This window comes from Ochotona curzoniae, unplaced genomic scaffold (assembly GCF_017591425.1).
Source record: "Ochotona curzoniae isolate NIBS_2020 unplaced genomic scaffold, NIBS_Ocur_1.0 contig_584, whole genome shotgun sequence".
In the NCBI taxonomy this organism is placed as follows: Eukaryota; Metazoa; Chordata; class Mammalia; order Lagomorpha; family Ochotonidae; genus Ochotona; species Ochotona curzoniae.
The window spans coordinates 413,313-439,844 of NW_024466480.1; the positions used below are offsets into that span (position 1 = coordinate 413,313).

The following is a 26,532-nucleotide window of genomic DNA, read 5'->3' on the forward strand; positions in this document are numbered from 1 at the left end:
CTTGAACCCACGGCACTCTGCCGTGGCCTGCCTGATGGCAGGCTTCACCACTGCGTTAAACACTTGGCTAAGCGCGTTAACATTTTCCAAAGTTGTTGCGCTGACGTGCACAGCTCCGGAAGCTCATCAGCCATGGTGGATGTTTCTCCTCTGAAGGCCGGGAGTCCGGAGACAGAGAAACTGGCGGAAGCCACCCCCTCCCTGTGGCCTCCTATGGCTGTCCTTCCATGTGACGAATGCCTGGGCTCTTAGGACCCATCAGACCGGATGAGGGCCCATGCTCACCGCCGCCTCGGGTTCACTTTGTTTCTTCTGGGAACCATTTCCAGACACGAGGCACTTTCTGAAAGTCTGTGGGAGTGAGGGGAGGAGATAAGGTGCTTTGCCACAGCTGCCTGAAATCTCCTGCATACGCACTGGCAAGGTGTGGAGGGCTTGCAGTTTCTTATCTGCTTCCTTCCCTCTGGCTCTCCCTCCCTCCCTGCTCCCTTCCTCTCTCCCTGCCTCTCTCCCTCCTTCCCTCCCTCCCTGCTCCCTTCCTCTCTCCCTCCCTCCCTCTCTCCATCTCTCTCTCCTCTCCCTCCTTCCCTCCCCCCTCTCTCCCTCTCTCCATCTCTCCCTCCTTCCCTCCCTCCCTTCCTCCCTCCTTTCCTCTCTCCCTCTCTCCATCTGTCTCCCCCTCTCTCCCTCTCTCCATCTCTCTCTCCCTCTCTCCCTCCTTCCCTCCCTCCCTACCTCCCTTCCTTTCTCCCTCTCTCCATCTCTCTCTCTCCCTCCCTCCCTCCCTCCCTTTCTCTCTCTCTCCATCTCTCTCTCCCTCCTTCCTTCCCTCCCTCTCTCCCTCTCTCCATCTCTCCCTCCCTTCCTTTCTCCCTCTCGCCATCTCTCCATCTCTCCATCTTTCTCTCCCTCGCTCCTTCCTTCCCTCCCTCCCTGCTCCCTTCCTCCTCCCTCCCTCTCTCCCTCCCTCTCTCTCCCTCCTTCCCTCCCTCCCTTCCTCCTTCCCTTCCTTTCTCCCTCTCCCCATCTCTCTCTCTCCCTCCTTCCCTCCCTCCCTCCCTCCCTCGCTCCCTCTCTCCATCTCTCTCTCTCTCTCCCTCCTTCCCTCCCTCCCTCCCTTCCTTTCTCCCTCTCTCCATCTCTCTCTCTCTCTCCCTCCTTCCCTCCCTCCCTCCCTCCCTTCCTTTCTCCCTCTCTCCATCTCTCTCTCTCTCTCCCTCCCTCCCTCCCTCCCTTCCTTTCTCCCTCTCTCCATCTCTCTCTCTCTCCCTCCTTCCCTCCCTCCCTTCCTCCTTCCCTTCCTTTCTCCCTCTCTCCATCTCTCTCTCTCCCTCCTTCCCTCCCTCCCTCCCTCGCTCCCTCTCTCCATCTCTCTCTCTCTCCCCCTCCTTCCCTCCCTCCCTCCCTTCCTTTCTCCCTCTCTCCATCTCTCTCTCTCCCTCCTTCCCTCCCTCCCTCCCTCCCTCCCTTCCTCCCTCCCTTCCTCTCTCCCTCTCTCCATCTCTCTCTCTCTCTCCCTCCCTCGCTCCCTCTCTCCCCCTCTCTCTCTCCCTCCTTCCCTCCCTCCCTTCGTTCCTTCCTGCCTCCCTTCCTCTTTCCTTCCTTCCTTCTTCCCTTCCTCTCTTCCTTCCTTCCTTCCTTCCCTCTCCTCTCCTCTCCTCTCCTCTCCTCTCCTCTCCTCTCCTCTCCTCTCCTCTCCTCTCCTCTCCTCTCCTGCCTCTTCTCTTCCATTCTCCTCACCCTCCCTCTCTCCCCTTTCTCCTGGCTTGCCCTTTTTAAAACTTTTCGTCGCAGACTGCCTATCCGTTGACACGAGCTCCATGTGGGGTTGCCACAGAATGAGGGGGAAACGACAAGAAAACCAATGTGGAGTAACACAGAGTTTGCACGCTTGCTCCAGCCAGCTTACCCCGCGGGTAGCCTGTTCCAAGAGTGGGACGTGTGGCAGAGAAAAGGGAATTTACCCTGCAGATGGGAACACAGGATTCAGCCCTGACCTGCCAGCTCTGATTTGGTTCTCTCTCGCTGGCTCTGTGTCATCATTGCCCAGGCAGCTCCGGCGTGGTCTGTACCTGCTGGTTGCAAAGGACTTAGGGCAAGGCAGGCAGAGGCGCACCCGGTCCCCCTTCCTGGTCCTCCTGCTTCTGTTTCTAGAACTGCTACTTAATTTCTTACAATTTGTTGTTTGACAGGCCAAGTGATAGGGAGAGGTTCCGAGACAGAAAGAGATCTTCCGTTTGCTGATTCGCATCTCGTATGCCTGTCACAGTCACGCTGGAGGCAGGAGCCGGGAGCTTCCTTTGGGTCTCCCACATGGATGGCAGGGATCTAAGGACTTGAGTCTTCCTCTGCTCTCGTAGGATGCTAAAAGCAGAGGGGTTTGAGCTCAGGCTTAACCGAGCAGTGTCATAACCCTGCCCTAAATGCCTTCCCCTGCTCTGCGTTTCGCCTTGTAGCCATGCTAAGGGAATACTGGGTGTCACTGTTTGTTTTGTAATTTTTTTCCTGTCTGGCCAAGGTGTCTAGAGGCGGCATCAGCCCTTTGCCAGAATTCGCATTCCTTACCACGGAGAGGGGCCCCCTCGCCTTTTCTCACTGCCCCCTTGTGGAAGGTGAGCAGTGCCACGTGCAATTGTTTGTGATAGAGAATGAATTATCTATGATGGAAGACGGTCCACCGAGGACCCTAATCTACCCAGCTCTGCGTTGGTGGTTTTTGTTCTGTTTATTATGTCAAAGCATCCCCCACGGATCCTATAGAATATATAGGCTAAGGAAAGGCATAGATGCTTAGGGGGCAAATGAAGAGCTTAATGGTTCAGTCGCTTCATCCCACATGTGATGATGTAGTACTGAGTCCCAGCTGCGCTCCTGACTCTGGTTTTTCCACTAACGCAGATGCTGGGACAAAAACAGCAGGTGGTACTTCAAATAGCTGGGTCCCTTTCTTCCACCTGAGAGACCAGGATTGAGTCCCCCCACAGCTAACCAGTTTCAGCTCTCATGGGCACTCCGGGTGCATCAGCGGATGGCTAACAGACTCCCACCTTGGCTCTTGTCCGCCTTGATGCACGCCATCCACCTGCTGTGACTAACTTGATGGATAGAGGCCGACACCCAAGGGCTTGGGTTGGAAAGCAGATCCCACAGCGTTAACAGGAGATGGCAGATTCCAAGCGCTGGCTCGGCAAAGCTTGCTCAGCGTCATCGCGCGAGGCTTTCGTGGGGATGGGTCAGATGCGTCTGCGACAATTCCTGACTGTGCAGTTCACATCCATTGTCAGCCCTGCCCAAGTGTCCTCATGGCTTGATGGACGGGACAGCTGTCCCTGCACAAGGTCTCCTGATGACTTGAAAGGCCAAAGTCTAGGAGACAGGCTTCCTAGTTTGCTTTTTTTTCTTCTTCTTTTGCCTTTAAATGTATCTGACAAGCCAGCACTGTGGTGTAGCGAGTGGGTAGACCTCTGCTTGCAGGGCCAGCATATTGGATTCTGGCTGCTTGAGTTCTGGTCCAGGTCACTGGCAGCAAAACATGGTACATGGACCACTGTCACTCATGTGGGGAAACGTGGATGGCGTTGTAGGCTCCAGGCTCCAGCCTGGGCCACTGCAGTCATTGGAGTAGTGAGCCAGCAGTGGAAGCTCTCTCTTTCTCTCTCTCTCTCTCTCTCTCTCTCTCTCTCTCTCTCCTTCTCCCTCCTTCCTTTTTTCTTAGTAACTGCCTTTCAAATCATTAAAATAAATCCGATCACAATTGTATCTGAAATATACATACCTAGGCCAAAAGAATCTCCCATGGGGCTTCATTCCCCAAATGGTTGCAACTCCACCCGGGTCTCTCACATGGGTATCAGGGACCCGGGCACTTGAGCCATCACCTGCTATCCATGGTGGGAGTGGAGAAGCCAGGAGAGGGACCAGACCTTCCCAGCTGAGACCACAGGCATCTTCAATGGCAACTCAACCAATGGCACAGACGCCCATCCCAAGAACTGCCATTTCTATAATGTCCCCAGACCAGGCTGCTTGCTGCTGGTCTGGAATTTTCCTGCCTTTTCACGCTCTCATGTCCATCCACAGCATGGCCCCGGAAGCTAGAAACCAGACAGCTGTTTCCCAGTTCCTGCTGCTCGGCCTCACGGATGACCCGGCCCTGCAGCCCCTCCTCTTCGGCCTGTTCCTGTGCGTCTACCTGGTCACCGTGCTGGGGAACCTGCTCATCATCCTGGCCGTGTACTGCGATGCCCACCTCCACACCCCCATGTACTTCTTCCTCTGCGGCCTGTCCTTTGTAGACATCTGTTTCAGCACCACCACCGTCCCCAAGATGTTGACCAACCTCTGGACTGGGGACCACAGCATCACCTACGCCGGCTGCCTCACCCAGGCCTGTGTGGTTCTGGTTTTTGCCGGTTTGGAGAACTGTCTGCTGGCCGCGATGGCCTATGACCGCTACGTGGCCATCTGCCAGCCGCTGAGATACACACTGCTGATGAACCCACGCCTGTGCATCCTGCTGGTCCTGCTCTCGCTGTGCATCAGCCTCCTCAACGCCCTCCTGCTCAGCCTCCCAGCACTGCGTCTGGCCTTCTGCACGGACCTAGAGGTCCCCCTTTTCTTCTGCGAGTTGGCTCAGGTCATCCGGCTCGCCTGCTCCGACACCTTCCTCAACCACCTCCTGGTCTACGTGGCTGCTTGTGGGTTCGGTGGCGTGCCTTTTGCCGGGATCCTGCTCTCCTACGTTCGCATCGTCTCCTCGGTCCTGAGGATGCCGTCAGCCCGGGGGAGGCACAAAGCCTTTTCCACCTGCGGGGCCCACCTGTCGGTGGTGTCCTTGTTCTACGGCACTGGGCTGGGCGCGTATGTTGGTTCTGCCATGAGCAGCTCATCCAGGCAGGGTGCTGCAGCCTCAGCCATGTACTCCGTGGTCCCCCAGATAATGAACCCCTTTATCTACAGTTTGAGGAACGCGGACATGAAGGCGGCCCTGTCGGCGGTGATGGGGCGTTCTCTTCAGACCTGGGTCGCACAGAATCAGTCACAGAGCAAGAAGCCCTGAGCCCATCCCCCCCATGACGTTCCACCCACGGGAACCTAACAGGGTGACCAAAAGACTCCAAGCATGCGCAGTTAAGTCTTGAAACTCGACCTGTTGTTTCTCTTAAGTCTAGATCTGCCGGGTCTGGGAAGTGAATTGCAATTCTCTATATTCAATGTCTTTTTTTTTTTAAACACTGAGATAGAAGTTCCCATTTGGGGGCCCAGCAGCATGGCCTAGAGGCTAAGGTCCTCGCCTTGCACGCGCCTGGATCCCACAGGGGCCGCCGGTTCTAATCCTGCCAGCTCCACTTCCCATCCAGCTCCCTGCCTGTGGCCTGGGAAAGCAGTGGAGGACAGCCCAAAACCTTGGGACCCTGCACCTGCATGTGGGGGACCTGGAAGGAGGCTCCTGGCTCCTGGCTCCGGATCGGCGTAGCATCGGCCGTTGCGCTCACTTGGGGAGTGAATCATCGGCCGGAAGATCTTCCTCTCTGTCTCTCCTCCTCTCTGTAGATCTGACTTGGGCATCTGATTTCATTTCATCTACATAAATCATCAATTTTACTGACGGCCTTTCCTAAGAATTCACGCTTTTTCATTGCAGTGCCACCTGTAAAAAAAAAATATATATATATATATATATATACATATATATATTTATCTGAAAGTCAGAGTGACAGAGGAAGAGGCTGAGTGGGAGAGAGAGAGATCGCTCTGTCTTCCACGTGCTGGATCACTCCCCCGATGGACGCAACAGCCAGAGCTGCACGAGGCTGAAGCCAGGAGCCACGAACCCCCGTGTGCACGGCAGGGACTCAGGCACCTGGCCCATCTTCCGTGGCTTCCCCAGGCAACGTGAGCGGGCAGGTGGACCGAAAACAGAGTGGCCGAGACCTGCACCGGCATTGCCATAGGAGATGCTGGTGTCACAGGCGGCGGCTGAACCCACTGTGCCCCCGTGCCAGCCTCTCTGTGCTGCCACTTCTGGGATACACGCATGCATGGCCCTAATACCCACGGATCTGGCTCTGGTCCCGTTTTTTTTCCTGTTTGATCGGTCTACTGTGGCCGCCCCTGAGCCTCTACGCCTCCATGGCTGGAGCACATCGCCCAAGGAACACCCTCTCTTAGAGGGCTATGATATCAAAAAAAAAAAACACATCGAATCATATCGAGTGCCATGGATTCAATGCTTTTCCATTTGCTTTTTTAAAGGCTATTTGATTTTTGGAAAGTCAGCTCTACAGAGGGCAGGAGAGACAGAGAGGAAGAGCTTCCGGCCGATGATTCGCTCCCCAAGGGGCGACAACGGTCAGAGGTGAGTTGTTCTGAAGCCAGGAGCCAGGAACCTCCTCTGGGTCTCCCACATGCAGGTGCAGGGTCCCAAGGCTTTAGGCCATCCCCGACTACTTTCCCAGGCCACAAGCAGGGAGCTGGGTGGGAAGTGGAGGGGCCACTGGGGTTAGAACTGGCACTCATATGGGATCCCGGCGCATTCAAGGAGAGGCCTTGAACCACTAGGCTACTGCACTGGGCCCTTCCAATTGCTTTTATTGCATGTATCAGAACAATCACCTATTTTTTTTTTTTAATTCAGTTTGCTGCATATAACAGAATAACTTCCTGTTAATAAGATGTGTAGACTTCTGGGTTTTGTGCAACTAATCACAGAAACATTGATCTGGGAGACCAATTGTGCGGGTGGTCCCGTGGCCAACACGGTTATGGAAAGATGCTAAAGCCCACCCACGGGTCATTAGAAAGAACACTGCCCTGAGCTAAACCACAGAGCGCGCCATCTGCTGCCCAAAGCAGAATATAACAGGTGGTGGTAAGCAACCAAAATCCTATGTCCTGTCGGCAGAAATTTTGAATTATTCTAGGATCCAGCAGTCCCACTGCTTGGCTAGACACCTGGAAGAACCGCGAGCAGCATGCAGAGAGAAATATTTGGACGCCCGTTGATGTTACAAGCTCATTCGTAGCAGCCGGAAAGTGCAAACAGCCCAAACGCACCTGACAGATAAAGAGATACGCTAGACGTGCTGTGCTGTAGCGCGTTAAACCTCTGCGCGCAGCGCCGGCATACCATACGGGCGCCGGTTCGAGTCCCGGTTGCTCTACTTCCCATCCAGCTCCCTGTTTTTGACCTGGGGAAATCAACGGAGGATGACCCAAGTGCTTGGGGCCCTACAACCGCCACACGGGGTGGGGGTCCCAGAGGAGGCCCTGGGCTCCTGGTTCCTGAATTTGAACAGGCCCAGCTTTGGCCTCTGTGTCCCGTTTATGGAAAGAAACAGCAGACAGAGAATCTCCCTTCTGTCTCCTTCTCTCTCTGTTAACTCTGCATTTCAAAAACCAACAACAACAAAAAAATCTATCTTTAAAAAATAATGCAGAAATGGGGCCTGGTGGCGTGGCCTAGCCTTGAACGCACCGGGATCCCATATGGGCGCCGGTTCTAATCCCAGCGGCCCCGCTTCCCTTCCAGCTCCCTGCTTGTGGCCTGAGAAAGCAGTCGAGGACGGCCCAAAGCTTTGGGACCCTGCACCTGCGTGGGAGACCCAGAAGAGGTTCCTGGTTCCCGGCTTCGGACTGGCGCAGCACCAGCCGTTGCGGCTCATTTGGGGAGTGAATCATCAGCCGGAAGATCTTCCTCTCTGTCTCTCCTCCTCTCTGTATATCTGACTTGTAATAAAAGTGAATAAATCTTTTAAAAATAATAATAATAATAATGCAGAACAACTCCAGAATGGAATTGTCACCCTTGCCCCCCCCCAAAAGCAGAATATTCCTTCACATAACTGCAACGTGTGAGCATCTCAAGGCTGCGGTGTTAGGCAAAAGGCGTCCGTCACACGCAGGTGTCTGACCTGCAGATGACAGGGACCGCCTAGGAAGCGAGTGGCTCGCCAGGCGTGCTTCCCGCCACTGGAGGGCGCTGCTGCCTCGCGCTCTGCGGGTGCTTCCAGTCTAACAACATAAAGAAGTGTTAAGATTCAACTCTCTAAGAATCCAATTTTTTTTAAAAAAAAGAAATGGGTCAAAGGACGGGTGCGATGGCTCAACTAGTTAATCCTCTACCTGCAAGAGCCAGCATCCCGTAAGGACGCTGGTCCAGAGTCGAGCAGTTGCACTTCCCGTCTAGCCACCTGCTTGTGGCCTGAGAAAGCAGCGAAGGATGAGTCATGGGACCCTGGACCTGGGTGGGTGGGAGACCCAGAAAAAGCTCCTGGCTCCTGGCTTTCGACCATCTGAGGGAAGAATCAGAGAATGAAAGATCTTTCTCTCTCTGTCTCTCCTTCTGTCCGTAATTTGGCTTTCCCAATAAAGCAAAAGTCTTAAAAAAAAAAAGTGGGTCAAAGACTTAATAGAAACAAGAAAACGGATTTAAAGGAACACAGAGATGAAAGGCGTGCAGCATGAGGGAAATCCGAATGGAAAGCAGCCACAGCTTCTATGGCCACGAGCTTCTATCTCATACCCAACAGCATCTCCAAATGCTGGCAGCAAAGAGGGTGGCTCAGCCATCACCTGCGCCCAGCCACCCATGCTGGCTTTCCCAACTCCAGCTTCCTGCTAAGGCAGGACTGAGCCACTCTTTGCTTTAAATTCACCCGAGAGGGTCCGGCGCTATAGCGTAGCAGTTAAAGTCCTCGCCTTGAATGCACCGGGATCCCATATGGGCGCTGCTTCTAATCCCGGCAGCTCCACTTCCCATCCAGCTCCCTGTTTGTGGCCTGAGAAAGCAGTCGAGGACGGCCCAAAGTCTTGGGACCCTGCACCCGCGTGTGGGAGACCCGGAAAACGCTCCTGGCTCCTGGCTCTGGATTGGCGCAGCACCAGCCATTGTAGTCACTTGGGGAGTGAATCATCCTCTCTGTACATCTGCCTTTCCAATAAAAAAAATAAATAAATCTTTAAAAAAATAAATTCACCTGAGAGAGAGAGAGACAGAGAGAGGAAGAGAGAGAGAGAGAGAGCTCTCATCAACTGGTTTCCCCCCCCAGTGCCCATGGGTAGAGGAGATGAAATTGGGCAGGTGAAGTTGGCATGTTCCCCCCCCCATACCTTTTGCCCTTGCCCCCCTCAACTCCACACATCCCACACCTCTGTTCCTGCATGGTGAGCAGTTGTCATGGTAACCCACAGGTCCACCTGCTTGGCAAGCTGCCCCACCAGCCTCTTGTGGAATGGCTTGGCTCCAGGCCGCTGTTGTCTGTGGGATGAGCAGCTAGGCGTGTTTGCCTGTGCCCGGATGTGGACATGCATGTGGCTACTGTTGCCTGCAGCCGTAGGCAGGTACCCCCGGGGTATACACCACCCTATCCAGGGCTGGGCCAGCTTGAAGCCAGGAACTCCACGCAGGTCTTCCATGCGGGAGGGTAGTGGCTAAGCTACTGGAGTAGCCCCCGGAAATGGGGGGGGGGCACATGAGCAGAAAGCTGGGGTCAGGAGCCAGAGAGTGGGATGGGAGTTGGAAGCCGAAATTGAAAGTGGGAGTGAAGCCACAGCAAGAACCTGGGCACACACACACACGCACTGTGGGATGCAGGCGTCCCAAGCGCGATCTTTTTCTAAAGATTTATTTTATTTTTATTGGAAAGTCAGATCTACAGAGAGGAGAGACAGAGAGGAAGATCTTCCGTCCGATGATTCACTCCCCAAGTGAGCGCAACGGCCTGTATTGCACCGATCTGAAGCCAGGAGCCAGGAACTTCATCCAGGTCTCCCACGTGAGTGCAAGGTCCCAAGGCTTAGGGCCGTCCTCGACTGCTTTCCCAGGCCACAAGCAGGGTTGGGAAATTCAGGGCTTGGTCCAACTGGCCCATAGCACACCAAACAAATCCCATCTTGTGTTTACTGAGCATGTCCGCGAGCTGCTCAACTGGTCTACGTTCTTGAAAATTCACATTGGACATGCCCACCGAGACGCCACTGCAGTGGGCACTGTTGGTGAGGACCTGCCTGTGTATTCGATCGTGCCCACCAGGAAGCACTGTTGTCCCGTCCTGAGCCGAGCCGGGAGGAGGTCCTGGCCTACGACAGCCAGGGCTGAGACAGGCTGAAGCTCCTGAGTCGAAAACTCAGTCTGGGTCTCCCGCATGAATGGCCGGAACCCCGACTCTTTAAGCCCTCCCTGCTGCCAGCCAGGGTGCGCATGGCAAGCAAGCTGGCATGGAGATGGAGAGTGGAACTAATGACTTGATGCTCTGAGGTTGACATGTGGGATTGCCAAGCCATTGTGTCCACAACCCTGAGCCCATGGCCTGCCCTGGCTGGCTTCGTGGTTCTTTAAGCCATGAAGAGAACAAGGAACTTGCCAAGAATTTCTGATCTGAGGAAACTGGGGGTGGGGAAACAGGAGGCTCATCCTGCAGGTGTCTCCCAGGAGACCTTGCGTGGTCCACACAGGTTTCTGGCTACCGTGTGCCGGTCCCGGCAGGAAAGTGAACTGCCCAGGGAATCGAGGGAAAATTGAACAATTTGTCTAACAAGGAGCCTTGGGAACTGGCTCCTTCTTGGCTCAGAAATGATACATATCCCTCCGGTTCCTGCAGTTTATCCCCCAGCCCAGCTCCTCCTGTGTGGGCAGATTTGAGGGCAGTGCGGGGCGGGAGTGCGGATGTGTGCACCTGCGGGGTCCTCTTCTGGTCCTTTCCAGGAAGCGGACTTTGCTGTCGCGTGCCAAGAGAAGAGACTGAGCCGAATGAACACAACGAGAAAGAAGACAGCAAAGTAAGTGATGGAGAGAGAGGAGAGAGAGAGAGAGAGAGAGAGAGAGAGAGAGAGAGGAAAGTTGAATATCAGCAGTTCGTGGCAAGTTCTGTGATCTCAGACACATAGGAGCGAGAAGGTTCTGCCTGGCCAAGCAGCACCCACCTCCAAGCCCAGAATCCGAGGGCTTGACGCAATCCAGCTCTGAGGCTACCAAGCCACGCTGTGGTTTTTGTTCTTAGTAGCTGGGTCAAGCGTTCCCAGCCCAGCGTTCGAACGCATCAAGAGAGCGGTTCCCCCTGTGGTTTCTCTGGCTCCCGTTTGGGGTCAGTCCTCTCGCTGCATCTTGGAAATCATCTTTCAAGATCTGTCCAGAGTGAGACCTCAGACCCAAGGGTCGACAGGGCCCAGGTGGGAGCTTCCCGCCAGAAGGGTTAGGAGCTGCATATGGGTTTTCTCCATGGGCTGCAGGGCCCTGTACGTGGACTCTTTTCTGTTCCTTCCCAGTCATGGTAGCAGGGACCGGGATTAGAAGCGGGACAGCAGCCAAAACTTGAACCAATAGCCATATAGGACAGATCACATACAGAATAGCTTAGCATGTCGCATCTGAACATACGTCTGGTAATCATTCTGATTTACTCTTTTACACAATTATCCCTTAGTATCCATGGGGTTTCATTTCAGGACCTACCCTCTTCCCAACCGCCTCACTAGACACAAAAACCCTCACATCGCACATAAGCAATGCTGATTGATTTTTATACTTGCTCAGCAGAAATGCAATTTTTTTTTTTCAACGTATTCCCCGTTTACTAAGAAGGGCCAACTCCTGTTTCCACTCTAACTTTAACTTGGTTTGTCAGAATCTCTTTGTGTCTCTAGCATTTTTCTGCCAAGCCAGGCATTAAAACATTTTAAGATTTCTTTATTTTTATTGGAAAGGTAGATCTACAGAGAGGAGGAGAGACAGAGAGGAAGATCTTCCATCCTCTCATTCACTCCCCAAGTGACCACAACAGCTGATGCTGTGCCAAACCAAAGCCAGGAGCCAGGAGCTCTTCTGGGTCTCCCACGCAGGTGCAGGGTCCCAAGGCTTTGGGCCGTCCTCCACTGCTTTCCCAGGCCACAAGCAGGGAGCTGGATGGGAAGCAGAGCACCGGGATTAGAACCGGCGCCCGTATGGGATCCCAGCGCGTGCAAGGCGAGGACTTTAGCCACCAGGCTATCGCGGCGAGCCCAGAAGTTCAAACTTCTATGTCCCCTTTTTCATGGTTGCACCTGAACGTGAATCAGGCCTCTTTCTATTCTGCAATTCAGTCTGAGAATCACGCACATGAATGCCAGCGCCCCCCCCGCTTCTTTATCCACGGGTAGCACTTTTGTTCATCACACCCCTCCTTGTTATTCCTGAGTATTGAAAGCACGGCGAGCTGTTCTCCCATCTACATTCCAACCCCTTGGTTTGACTGCCACTCCCCCGACGCCACTCCTTCCTGGAGTTGGCATGTTTTGTTCTGGGGCGCAGCCTCAGGGCTTCTTTCAAAAAAAGGACCCATGCATCAAGCAGAGTCCTAACCTCACCATCTTCATAGGAAGAGGAGGCAGCAGATGGGTCTGCTGTGGACACATCATCGAAGGAACAAGCAATGCACACACACACACACCTTTGCATCCTAACTAGCTCAGGTGAGGAGCAGCTGGCGATCTCATTGGACGCTCAGTTTCCAAAAATCCATCAGTGCCTTGTGGTATCCCTTCTGCGCCCTGTGGCTTGCGTTGTGGTATCCTAGGCTAAACCTCTGTCGATCGTGACCAGCATCTCCCATCTGGGTGCCGGTTCGTGTCCTGTGGCTGCTCCGCTTCCCATCCAGCACCCTGTTAATGCCCGCGCCCCCCAGGAAAAGCAGCAGAAGAGTGACCCAAGTTACCATGTAGGTGACCTGGAAAAGGCTCCTCGCTCCTGGGTTTGAACCGGTCCAATTCTGGCTGTTGCTGCCACTCTGGGAGAGCGAACTAGCGGATGGGGATCTTCAGTCTCTCAGTAACTCTGCCTTTAAACTAAAAAAATAATAAAGCCGTCTAACATCTTGTAACCCTCCCTATCAGTACTTCCAGAACGCTCACAGCCATGGAACCCAGCAACCAAACCAGCGCATCCGAGTTCATCCTTCTGGGCCTTGCAGAAAACCCAGAACGAGAGACTCTTCTCTTCTCGCTCTTTCTCTGCATGTACCTGGTCACAGTCGTGGGCAACCTGCTCATCGTCCTGGCCATCAGCTGGGACTCCCACCTCCACACCCCCATGTATTTCTTCCTGGCCAATCTCTCCTGGGTGGACTTGTGCCTGGCCACCGACACCATCCCCAAGATGTTGGTAAACCTGCAGACCAAAAGCAAATCCATCTCTTACTCCTGCTGCCTGGTCCAAATGTACTTCTTCCATTTTTTCGGCATCGTGGACAGCGTCCTCCTAGCCGTCATGGCGTACGACCGCTTCGTGGCCATCTGTCACCCTCTGCGTTACGCCACGGTCATGAGTCCGCGCCTCTGCGGCTTCCTGGTCGGTGGCCTGTGGCTCTTCTCCTGCTCCGTGTCCGTCACCCACGTCCTGCTCGTGGCGCGCCTGGTTTTCTGCGACCACAACGAGCTGCCCCACTACTTCTGCGACCTCACGCCCCTCCTCCGCCTTTCCTGCACGGACACCGCGGTCAACAGGATCTTTGTGCTTGTGGTGGCGGGGATGGTGATCGCAGCGCCCTTCGTCTGCATCCTGGCCTCTTACGCACGGATCATGGTGGCTGTCGTGGGGGTCTCCTCTGCCGGGGGCAGGAGGAAAGCCTTCTCCACGTGCGGTTCCCATCTCTCGGTGGTGACCCTCTTCTACGGCACCACCATCGGGGTCTACCTGTGTCCCTCCTCTGTCCGCACAGCTGACAAAGAAAAGGCCGCGGCCGTCATGTACACGGCCGTCACCCCCATGCTGAACCCCTTCATCTACAGCCTGAGGAACAGGGACCTGAAGGGGGCCCTCAGAAAGCTCGTCCACAGGAAGGTCGCCTTGTCACCCTGACCACCACAGCACTGGGGGAATGATGCGGTGACAGGTGTCAGATAGGACCACTCTGGTTCAGAACTCACGCTAGACGCGCGCGCGCACACACACGTAGTCTCGTGTTAACTGCTCAAAACGGGGTGCGGGAGGAGGTCGGGGAGGGCGATGGGGCGACAGGAACATTCCAGGAAAGCATCACCCATCATGTCAACACCAGAGTGGACTTCCATCCGATCCCTGATGGCATATGTCAAGTGCCCGATGTGGCCTTCTTCATCCAAGAAGGGACTTGGCAGGGCCAGCCTCGTGGCACAGGGCATCAAGCCACTGCTTGGGGCATTGGTGTCTGGTTATCAGAGTACTGGTTTGAGTCCCAGTTGCTCAATTTCTCTTCTTTTCCCTTTTTCTTTTCTTTTCTTTCCTTTCCTCTTTCTTTCTCTCTCTCTCTCGCTCTTTTCTCTTTCTTTCTTTCTTTCTTCTTTCTTTCTCTCTATTTCTTTTTCTTGGAAAGGCAGATTTCAACAGAGAAGGAGATGCAGAGAGAAAGCTCTTTCATGCGCTGGGTCACTCCCCAAGTGGCCACAATGGCTGGAGCTGAGCCAATCTAAAGCCAGGAGCCAGGAGCCTCTTCCGGCTCTCCCACACAGGTGCAGGGTCCCAAGGCTTTGGGTCGTCCTCCACTGCTTTCCCAGGCCACAAGCAGGGAGCTGGATGGGAAGCGACGCAGCAGAAGATGGCCCAGTTGCTTGTGGCCCTGTCACCCATGAGAGAGACTGGCATGAAATTCTTGGCTCCTGGCTCAGACCACCTGGCTATTAAAATCATTCGGAAGAGGACTCAGTGGATGGAAGATATTTCCCTCTCTCTGTTGCTCTTTCAAATAAAGAAAGAAGCACAGTAAACATGAGCTACGCGAGGCTGCCTTTGACTTTCCAGGTGTAGTGGTTTACAGTAAACTTGTAAGTAGTAATATACTCCAGGGACCTCGGATCGCGTCTCAGTAGGGTCAACCGTTGTCTGCAGTGCCTGGACCCCATGTGGGTACCCGTTCTGGAGTCCCAGCTGCTCCAGGTCTGGTCCAACGTCCTGCTGACACACCTGGAAAAGCCGCAGCAGAAGGCCCAAGTGCTCCGGCATCAGCCACTCGTGTGGGAATTCCAGGCTCCTGGATTTGGGAATTCAAGGCTCCTGGATTTGGTCCATCCCACCAGCCACGGCCATTGTGGCCATGTAGGGGCTGAACCGGCGGATGGAAGGGGAGGGGAGGGGAGGGGAGAGGAGGGGAGGGGAGGGGAGGGGATGGGGAGGGGAGGGGAGGGGATGGGGAGGGGAGGGGAGGGGAGGGGAGGGGAGGGGAGGGGAGGGGAGGGGGAGAGGGGAGGGGGAGGGGAGGAGAGGGGAGGGGGAGGAGAGGAGGCAAGAGTCTTTGAAATCTTGCTTAATTATCTTCAAGAATGCCCACCACACCAGCGTCCTCCGAGCTGGTGTCCCCTTGGAAGCTGGGCCTTGGTGCTAAAGCAGACGGCCATCAGACTGGACTTCAGGTGGGTGCAGTTCCGAGTGCGGAGGCACGAGGGCAGCAGACACCGGCGGAAACGCACCCAGAGCACTTGGCATCCCTGACACTGGGGCTGTGCTGGGTCCCCAAGCCTTTCACTCTCAGAAACTCCCCCGCACCCCTCAAGCCGAAGGGCTTCCCACGCCGAGACACACAGGGAAAAGACACCTCACACGCTGGGCTCTTGCGTCTTAGTCCCCCTTCTTCTCTTCCCACTGGAGCGGCAGAAACAGGGGGACACCCCACTCCACACCTATGGTGTATTGGTGTAATGGGTTAAGCTGGTTTGAGTCCCAGCTGCTCTGGGTCTGGTCCAGCTCCCTGCTCACGTGCCTGGGAAAGCAGTGGAAGATGACCCAAGCACCGTGCACCTGCCAGGGATCCAGTACTGCTCATTTGGGGAGGGAATCAGCAGCACGAGGAAGAGGTCTCTTCTAACTAAATAAATCATTAAAAACAACAACAGGAAAGGCAAGGACCTCCAGGCAAGACACAAATCGGTGAGAAACAATGTAACGAATCAATTCGCTCAAAGTTACTAGAGACCCACAGCAAGCAAATGAATGGTTTTTAGCTGTTGGCCATTAGAGGGATGGGCAGAGAGAGGGGGAAAAGATTAAGGGTCTCTGGTTCATTGATTCCCGCTCCGTGTGCCCAGGAGCCTGGAACTCCACCCTTGGGCAGCCGGGCTCCCGGTCCAGGAGCCAACATCACCCACAGCCTGCTGGAGACGCGTTGGTGGGAAGCTGGGTTGAGGGCAGAGTCAGGACTCGAACCCCTGGATCCCATAGAAAATGAGACCGGCCCCAGCAGGAGCTTAGCTGTTGCAGAAATGTCATTCTTTCTTTAAAAGCATCTTTTTCATTTTAGAAAAGATTTGTTGGAAAGATGGAGTGACAGAGAGAGGATGTAACCCCTCTGGTTCACTTCCTAAATGAACGCACTGGCCAGGGCCAGGACAGGCTGAAGGCAGAAGCCTCTTCCGCATCTCCCATGTAAACGACAGGGACCCAGACACTTGGGCCTTCTTGCACTGCTTTCTAAGCTTCCTTAGCAGGGAGCTAAATCACAAGTAGAATATGGGGGAGGGGGGTGGCCCTGGCACGTTCAAGGCAAGGACTTTAGCACCTAGGCTACTGCGCCGGATCCTGGGGCTTTTATTTATTTATTCATTTTAATTTTTTTTTGCAATGGGTTAAGCCACCACTTAGAATGCTCTTATCTAGCCAGTCCCAGGGTCCCAGGGCTCTGCACTTCCCATCCCAGTTGGTAGGCTAAGTGTTTGGGTGTCTGCCACCCACGGGAGATACCCAAAGGGAGGTTCCTGGCTCCTGGCTTCAGCCCTGGCTGTTGTAGCCATTTAGGCAAATAAACTAGCAGGTGGAAGTGCTGTGCCGGATTTTGAAATCCCCAGCAAATCATCAAGTCTGAAGTCGGCGCTAAGGCGTAAAGGTGGCTTGTTCAGGTTAGCCTAGGTCTCCCAGCCACCTCCCCCAGCCCTGCAGAGCTGGGAGGGGAAGGGGCAGCCGAGGCTGCTGCAGGATCCGCAGGGAGGGAGCCAGGGCTCCCGGCTCAACAGCAACTTTCAAAAACTACAGATTGCTGAGCTATAGGGCGGTGGATCTTAAACACCAGGTACCTCCTTCCTGAGGAGTGGTCTGCCTACGTGACCTGCCAGGTGTCCTAGAGTTCACACAGCCCCCAGCCAAGCCATTAAGGCAGGAATCACAAAAAAGGCGGAAAACATCTCAGTTCTTCAGAAGATCTAGCTCTCTCTCTCTCTCTCTCTGTCATTTTCTCACTCACTCCATCTCCCCATCGCTGCCCGCCACTCTGCTTTTCAAATCAGCAACAGAAGCTTTTTCAAAGTCTGGTTTCTATTCGTTCCAAAGACAGAACAACATCTGGAAAGAAGCAGAGAGAAATTCAGCCCCCTGCACTGCCTGCAAAGATGGACCGCTGCCATCAAGCTGGGAGCCTGCAAGCCAACCTCCAGCTCCCCCGTGGGGAGGGTGGTGCTGCGGACACTTCCCGGGGTGGCAATCGGAGCAGGAAGTGAAACCAGGATCGGAACCTAGGCACTGGGCAATGGGACTCAGGTGTCCCAGGTCCCGTCACCCTCGCTGGGGAGGAAGCCCTCGCCTGCTCGGGTGGTGCCCCCTCCTGTGGTTTGCCTGCCAGATCATCCTTCGTGAGAACAAAGCCCCTCTCCCCACCATGGCATTCCTGGCATTCTTGCTGCTGCGTGACCCGGGACTGAACCCTGGAGGATAAAATGGTAGGTGAAGCGAGCCACGCCCAGGGTTGTTAATGCTGCAACAGTGGAATCTACATTCCAGCTGGCAGGAGCCGGAGGCTGGAGTGATGGTTCCCAGAGGCTGGGGGAGGTCCCAGGAATGGGAGACAACCGGGAGGGCTGACGAATTTGCTCAGAGAGCCGCAGCACTGGAGATAAAAAAAGGGGTTGCGAAACACTCAAAAAGTGCAGCAGCTGGTTCGAGTCCTGGCTGCTGCACTTGGGGTCCAGCTCCCTGCTAGTGCGTCTGGACAAAGAGCAGAGTGCAAGCTGAGTGTGTGAGCACCCGGCCCGGGGTAGGGGACCAAGTCCCAGAGGCCCCCGATTTCAGTATGGCTCAGCCCTGGCCACTATAGCTATTTGGAAAATGAAGCAGAGAGTATAAGATTTCTCAGGAGGTCCTAACAAGTAGCACTGGGACGATCCGAAGCCAGGAGCTTTTTCTGGGTCTTCAGCGTGGGTTGCAGGGGGCACAAGCAGCAGGGTCATCTTCTGCCACTTTCTCGGGCTGCCAGCATGCCTTGAGCCACTCTGGCACTACGCCAGCGCTAAACCCTACAGGGCCTGCCTGATCTTGGACTTGGAGTCCACCCCCCCCCCATCCAACCCAACCCAAACCCTGGACTTTTGCGCCACATCTGCAAGTGACAGCAGCTACAGGGGCAATGGGCATGAGCAAGAGCCGGGGCAGGGGACGTTTCCAGGGAGCCAGGAGCCGCTGCCCTAGGGAGCCAGACCTCTACTTGCCAGAGGGGACAGGGGAGAGATGACACTGCATTCCAAGCTGGGAAGGCAGCTGCTGGGCTCACGGCGGGCCAGGTCAGGACCAGGGAGTTGGAACAATTGTGGAAGCCACAGGCAGAGCGCTGACTGCGCCTTCCCAAGGGAACACGGCATCCACAAGGGCCTCCTTCAACCCCATTCCCAGGTCTGGCCATTGTCTTCGTGAACCCCCGAGCCTGTTCTAACATACTGTTAGCGCAAGACGCACATATAACCACGGACGGACAACCTGTCACCCTGGCTACCTGGTAATAAGCATTATCTGTCTATTTTATTGTTTTCTGACTTTTTTTTTTATGTTCCATGTCTGCATAGTTGACTATTGTAAGTCATCCTTTGGGGTGCGAGGCAGATGGGGGCCCACCTCTACAGGTTGGCTGGAACGACTCAAACCCAAACGAACGTACAGCAATCTCGGAGGGAGATGCAACGTGCCAGGTGCACACACTCTGGGTAATGAAACGCAACACGACGCAGCCACTTTGCAAGACAGCATGACAAGTGTCTTTTTTTTGTTGTTGTCGTTGAAACTTTTATTTATGTATTTGAAAGGCAGAGGGATGGGGGTGGGAGAAGAGAAAGAGGCCAATTCATTTTTCCATCCGCCAGTCGCCTCCACGCATGGCTGCCGCCGCCAGGGCTAAGCCAAGCGGGAATCTGGAATCAGAAGCTCTATCCTGGGTCTCTTGGGTTGGGGGCAGCAGCCCGAGGACTTGGGGTCACCCTGAGCTGCCTTTCCATCCTGGAACGGGGGTGCAGCCGGCACTTGGGGCTGCTGCGGAATCCACTGCACCATGAAGGGCAGCATGCACTGGGCAGTTTTTCACAAAGCTAGGCTTGGTCTCTGCTAACGTGGCATAGGACGCAGTGGAGGAATGGTCCAGGCGTCTGGGACCCTGCACCCACGTGGGAGATCTGAATGGAGCTGCTTCTGGCTTTGGCTGGCCTCATCGCAGCTGTGGTAGCCATTTGAGGAGGGAACCAGAGGTTGGAAGACCTGTGTTTCTCCCTAATTCTGACTTTGAAATAAACAATTGCTATTTAAAACAACAACAACAACAACAACAACAACTTGGGCCCAACGGCTAAGGTCCTCGCCTTGAATGAGCCAGGATCCCATATGGTCACTGGTTCTAATCCCGGCGGCTCCACTTCTCTCTATGTCTCCTCCTCTCTGTATATCTGACTTTGTAATAAAAATAAAATAAATCTTAAAAAAAAAAAAAAGCTCGGCAATCTTGTTTGTAGGCACTGATGCCAACATTTCTTTTATAGCAGGGAGACCTGGCATGCTTTCCCTCGAAACCAGTCTCCCCAAAACATGGTGACAGCAGCTCAGAGTGCTTGTGCTTTGATTTCTATCACTGTCCCTGCCACACACACACACACACACACACACAAGTGCACAACCCCAGATTACATGACAAGAAAAGCCAGCTGGATCCCTGTGGAGGGTCAGGCTAAGGAACACCCGAGCATAAAATGTGGGACACAGTCTCAGCCGGGACCCCAGCCTCGGAGACAGTGACCCGGGGTCCAGCATAACCGAGGACCCCAGCCTCGGAGACAGTGACGCGGGGTTCAGCATAACCCAGGACCCCAGCCTCAGAGACGGCGACACGGGGTTCAGCATAACCCAGGACCCCAGCCTAGGAGACAGCAACGCGGGGAGCTGCATAAACCAGGACCCCAGCCTAGGAGACGGTGACCCGGGGTCCAGCATAACCCAGGACCCCAGACTCAGAGACAGTGACCCGGGGTTCACCATAACCCAGGACCCCAGCCTCAGAGACAGCGACCCGGGGTCCAGCATAACCCAGGACCCCAGCCTAGGAGACAGCAACGCGGGGAGCTGCATAAACCAGGACCCCAGCCTAGGAGACGGTGACCCGGGGTCCAGCATAACCCAGGACCCCAGCCTCAGAGACAGCGACACGGGGCCCTGCATAACCCAGTACCCCAGCCTCGGAGACAGAGAAGTGGGGCTCCTGCATATGGGAGTGTTGTAGGGTTTTTGAGCCCGAATACGGCAACAACCTCAATTCTTGTGTCGCAGGAAAGAAGAATTTTTGTGCGGACACAGTTTAGTTTTAAAGCAACATTTGTTAGAAAAGTTGAGAAAGGAGACTCTCATCCTAGTGACAAGAGGGGGCTCTGAGACAGAAAGGGCCCCTACTTCCTACCACCCAGCCTAACTCCTCTCAGGAGCACTGGCCCCTCTTCCTGAGATGGCAGAGGAAAAGGGGAAGAATGCAGAATCAGATAAAATCAATTGAATCTGGCCCAGATGGTATTTAGCTATACACCAGAGCGGTTGCAAAACGTAATGATACGAATTTTCAAACAGGGCAGACAATAAAAGTGATGGGACATGCGGGGTGGCGGGGATGGGGTGGGGCTTGGCACCCACAGCTGAGCTTGGCAAACCCTCGTCTTTCCCCAGAACCCAGGCAGAATGATCCCAAGACCCAGGGAGGCCAATTGGGGCCTGGGAACCAGCAAGGGGCCCCTTCCCACCCCGCCCTCCCAGCCTTTCAGGGATTAAACCAACTTGAGCACACTTGACACCTGCGGGCATACAGCCACCTGGAGGCCTGGCCTTGGGGCAGGGGTGCGAGCCATGCCCTGCCTGTGGGTTTGGCCTGGGGGGCTGCATCTAGGGACAAGAAATATCTTCTTAATGCCGTGAATGGCCGGCCCGAAGCAGGGCTCCCTTCTAAGCCTGTGCTGGCTCCTGGTTCTTCTGCTGCTGAGCCACCTGCTGCCCACAGGTAAGGGGCCGCTGCTGCCCTGGTCACTCACCTGCTCTATACAACCCTGTCCCCTCCCATCTCTCTCTCTCTCTCTCTCTCTCTCTCTCTCTCTCTCTCTCTCTCTCATCTTTCAACACACCACAGTTCTTGTTTCTTGAACTCTCTTGGGGGCCTGTGAACCCCTTGCTGGCAAGGGCATGGTTTACATTTATTACTTTTTTTTTAAGATTTATTTTTATTTTTATTGGAAAGGTGGATATACAGAGAGGAGAGACAGAGAGGAAGATCTTCCTTCCGATGGTTCACTCCCCAGGCGGCTCAAGGCTTTGGGCTGTCCTCCACTGCTTTCCCAGGCCACAGGCAGGGAGCTGGATGGGAAGCGGGGCTGCCGGGATTAGAACCGGCGCCCGTATGGGATTCCGGGCGTGCAAGGCAAGGACCTTAACCATTGCGCCATTGTGCCGGGCCCAATTTATTACTTAAAAAAAATTTTTTTTTTTCTATTTAAAAAGCAGAGTTACAGAGAGAGATGGGGGAGAAGGAAGGGAGGGAGAGAAGAAGCAGGAGAGAGAAGGAAAGAGAGAAAGAGAGAGAGAGGGATAAACTTTTCTACATGTTGATTTGTTGGTTCACTCCCTAAATGGCTGCAACAGACAGGGCTGGGCCCCCACCAAGGCCTGGAGCCAGGAACTTCCTCTGGGTCATCCACACGGGTGCAGAATCCCAAGCACTTGAGACCAGCATCTGTGCTTGCCATGCCAGCTGCATTAGCTGGAGGTGAACGGGAAATGGGGCAGCTGGGACTTGAAGCGTATGGGATGCCGCTGTCACGGGCAGTCGCTTAACCCACGGTGCCACAGTGTCCGCTCAAGGGACATGGGTTTGCTTACCGATGTGCGCTCAGAGCCTGGAACAGTGCTGGGGGCCCAGTGGGTCCTCACAAAATGTATATATTTTTTAAAGTGTTAGGAGATTGGAGAAGAATGCACGGAAGAATTTTGTTTGAAAATTGGAGAGAGAGAGAGAGAGAGAGAGAGAGAGAGAATCTTCCATCTGTTGCCTCAGTACAAGAGCCGAAGTTGTGCAGGTCCAAAGCCAGGAGCTTTGGGCCATCTCCTGCTGCTTCACCGTGCTCATTAGCAGCGAGTTGGGTCAGAGTGGAGCATCTGGGACTTGAACCAGCACCCACAGGGGATGCTATGCCCCAGTGTTGGTCTCTCACACTATTGGCTCAGTATGCTGGTGTTGGAGCTAGGGTGACTGAAGGCTCACATTTGGGAATTGAATCCTTTCCGTGCCTGTCACAGAGTTGGACTCCTGAAGCCCCCCCCCCTTCCCCCGCAACTTGATCTTACTGAGCCTCAGTTATCCCCACCTGTGAAATGGGCACGACAATGCCGCCATTAGCACCTGCTTCACAGGACATGGTGAGTGGGTTCAGCAGGGATTTCTTGGATTCCATCTGGCCCAGGGACACACTCAGTGAGTGAGGGGGCCCCGGCTGTGTTCAGAGAAAAGCTTTGTGGCAGGTGTTTGCCTGAGTCCAATGTCGGAGAATCTGGGCTTGAGTTTCATCACTGGCTCTGACGCATGCTCACTGCTAATGTGGAACCTGGAGGGGCGGGGCAGCAGGATGGCCCAAGTGCTGGGACCCGTGCACCCACATGGGAGCCCCGGATAAAGCTCCCAGCACCTGGCCATGCCCTGGCTGCAGCCTATAGGGGGAGTGAACCAGATCATTGAAGATTCTCTCTCTCTCTCTCTCTCTCTCTCTCTGTCCCTCACATTAATTAAGCAAGTAAAAACTAATTCAAAACTCAAAAACCTTAGAGCCATTCAGGTGAGCAGCGTTGATTTGAACAATGAGCCAGCCAGGACAAGTGCAGAGAGCACCACGCAGCCCATCCCATGTGACACGCAAGTGCCAGGCAACGGTGATGGAAATGACAGGGCATGATGCTGAAGGAAGCTGGGCTGGCTGCCTTGCTTACGCTTGCTTGTATGGACAAACGTGCCAGCTTGTGACACAGCCGGGCGGTGGCATGGCTGCTTGTCACAGGAAGGCATGCTTAAATGAGGTTGCAGTATGCAGTTCTAGGCCAAGTCGAAGCCAGACGGTTGACAGTAGCTTGAAGGACCTCAGTGTCACAAGCCGGAAAAAAAAATCTGATTGTTGGGCCCAGCGCGATGGCGCAGTGGTTAAGGTCCTCGCCTTGCACGCCCGGAATCCCATACGGGCGCCGGTTCTAATCCCAGCAGCCCCACTTCCCTTCCAGCTCCCTGCCTGTGGCCTGGGAAAGCAGCAGAGGACGGCCCAAAGCCTTGGGACCCTGCACCCGTGTGGGAGACCCGGAAGAGGCTCCTGGCTTCGGATTGGCATAGCATTGGCTGTTGCGCTCACTTAGGGAGTGAATCATCGGATGGAAGATCTTCCTCTCTGTCTCTCCTCCTCTCTGTATATCCGCCTTTCCAATAAAACAAATAATAAAAATAAATCTTTTTTAAAAAAATCTGATTGTTCCATGGCATCTTCAGGGAAAACGGCAATGGCGCACTTCCGAACGTCCGTGGGACATGAAGTGGAGAGAGACACCGGTCTCGGTGGAAGATTTTCTTTTGCTTTTACAATTGTGAATAAGCGGCGTTTTCAGCAGGTTCCGGGGGAAATGGGCATTGTAGAGAACTGTGCATGGATTTGAAAACGTTTGCATCAAAATAAATTTGATGTGTGCAAACCAGAGCAGCAAAATCACTCCAAAAATGACCGACCGACCGACCGACCCGCGGGTCTTATCCAGACTGGAGCCAGGAGCCTGGAATTACACCTGCAGGTGTCTCATGTACGTAGGTGCCAGGGACTCGAGGACTTGGGTCCTTGTCAAGTGTATCGGTAGGAAGCTGGATCAGAAGTAGAGCATCTAGGATTCAAGCCAGCACTCTGATATGGGATGCTGGCTTGGCAAGTGGCAGCTTAACCCACAACACCCACGCCCGAACTTACCTCTCATTCTGTCTTTCCGTGAACTTGTGGAAGTTAGCTTCTCTCATCTGGGCTGGTCTGACTCCCCCCTGGATACTGAGGGATGAAGGATTATTATAAATCACATTTTAAAGAATGTTAATTTTTTTATTTATTTGAAATGAAGAGAGAGAGAGAGAGGGTCTTCCCTATGTTGCTTTACTCCCCAAATGCCTGGAACAGCCAGAGCTAGGCCAGGCCAGATTCAGGACCCTGCAGCTTCATGTGGGTCTCCCACGTAGCTAGTAGCAACCCCAATACTTGGCCCCGTCCCCTGCTGCCTTCGTAGGAGCATTAGCAGGAAGCCGGAGCAGAAATGCAGTTGCCGGGTCTTGAACCGGTGCTTTGATATGAGATGCGTTCACCCTAAGTGGAGGCCTAACTCCCTATGCTACAAACTGTCCCATGTTCTCTTTTATCCTGCCATACCTTGATGCACATTTTAGGGTCTGTCCCCTTCTTGGCTTCCCCGAGCAATGCTGCTATGAATGTGGGCGTGCAAGTACTTCTTTTATAGAGTCTTTGCGGGGTGTAGCTCCAGACATGGAACTGCAGGATCGAATGCCAGTTGTGTCTACGAAGCCTTCAGAAGGGAAGGGCACTGCTTGGCACCTGCTACCGGAGTGTGATGATGCTCAGAGAAGGCAGGCTACATTCCCCGACGACACTTCTAGAAGGTTGTTTTTTTTTTTTTTCTCTCCCTCAAAAATACAGTTATCTTTTCCCCTCCGACTCCAGAACTTTCTGAAGAGCCCTCATGCCACCTGCCATCCTTAGCTCCCGTCCCAGGGTCCTACCTCTATGAGGTACCACCACTTGGTAGCAGACTATCGCCCCTTCCTGATATTAAAACCAGGGAACATGGCTCAGGGAGGCCAGCCGGAGCTGGCAGAGGCCACTGCGGTCTTGCCACGTTCTACTGGACCACTGGCCACCCTCAGGGCTCCAGGGAAAACCAATCCCATGGGTGTGGCCTTGCCTGCCCGGAGGAGGAGCTGGAAAGAGAGCTTCCCAGTAAGCTCAGGCTGACTTAGCCCTGGCTGGACTCCAGGCGATGCTGTTACCTTAAGGAAAGTCCCTGTGTTCCCACCTAACAATTTTTTCTTTTCTGGCATCCAAGTTTTGAAGAAACAAAAATAAATACTGGGCGGGGGGGGGGGGGGATGGAAGGGAGGGCTCTGGCCCGCCCCTGGGCTTTGTCTGTGGGTTTTGCCCCAGGCCTGCTTTTGTGGTTACAGAAGGAAATGAGACCCAACTTCTGTTTGCCTAGGATTAGCTGGTGTCCCACTGCCAGCACTGGGCTACCTTCCAGGTGACCAGAGGGAGGGAGAGAGGACCCACAAGTGAGGGACAGAGAAAATGAGAGATGCAGGGCTGGGGGAAGGGAAGCTGGAGGGGGTGAGAGATTGCTCTGGCAGGAGGCAGGCAGCTAAGGGGAGGGAGACAGAGAGGAAGAGAGAAGACTCATGGGGGGGGGGGTGCACAGCAGGAAAGGCAGAGGGTGGAGGGCTCCCGGAAATCGGGCAGTGTGCATCTGAAAGCTGCAATGTTCCAGAATGAAAGCTTCCTAGGCACTCACTTGATGCTATAGCTATGAGGGAATGTCCATCCAACCTGCGTGAGCTGGGTCACGGGCACACTGGAGTATTCTCTAAAATGGAATGCGTGTGTAAGGTCTGTGTGGAAGAGAAAAGAATTTTATGTTGGGACTTGGGTCCTGTCACTAAGATATCCTGGGATGGATATGCGTTTCCACCCATCCGTCAATAAACAAAAACCCCAAAGCTTAAGTGACATGGGGCTTTGGGGATGGTTCCTGCGGCTAAGATGACAGCAAGCATTTGATGCTTAGGTTATTAGCATCGCACACTATTGCCTAACCTCTCTCATTAACATCTCTATTTACATAAACTTTTACCTTAGTGCTAGGGCTTGGCGCTGTGGTGTAGTCAGCCAGACCTCCACTCTTGGTGCCAGCATGAAATAGGGGTGCCAGTTTTGGCCCCAGCTATTCCACTTTCTCTCCAGTTTCTGAGCCTGACCCCCCCCCAAAATGTGTCACACCCAAGGTCAACCTGTTTCCACGGCCCCCAGAGTTCACCCCCAACTTTTCACCTTAGAGAAATCCTTACTTGGGGTTTGCTATCATTGGCACAGAAGGTTAGACTCCCACCTATGGCACCAGCTTCCCAAATGGACGCTGGATCAAAGTCCCAGCTGCTCCACTTCCCATCCCAGCTCCCTGCTTATTGCCTAGGAAGGAAACAGACAACAAAACCTTGGGCCCCTACACCCATGTGGGAGACCTAG

At 54.2% G+C, this 26,532-nt stretch overlaps 2 protein-coding genes across 2 annotated transcripts; both read left to right on the top strand.

Annotated features, from left to right (window-relative positions):
* Positions 1–4,066: 4,066 nt before the first annotated feature.
* Positions 4,067–5,059, top strand: LOC121162888 (olfactory receptor 7G2-like). The gene has a single exon (XM_040990123.1). It carries the CDS (start codon positions 4,067–4,069, stop codon positions 5,057–5,059), a length of 993 nt encoding a protein of 330 aa, XP_040846057.1.
* Positions 5,060–12,889: 7,830 nt separating this feature from the next.
* On the top strand, positions 12,890–13,831 carry LOC121162889 (olfactory receptor 24-like). The gene has a single exon (XM_040990124.1). It carries the CDS (start codon positions 12,890–12,892, stop codon positions 13,829–13,831), a length of 942 nt encoding a protein of 313 aa, XP_040846058.1.
* Positions 13,832–26,532: the final 12,701 nt, after the last annotated feature.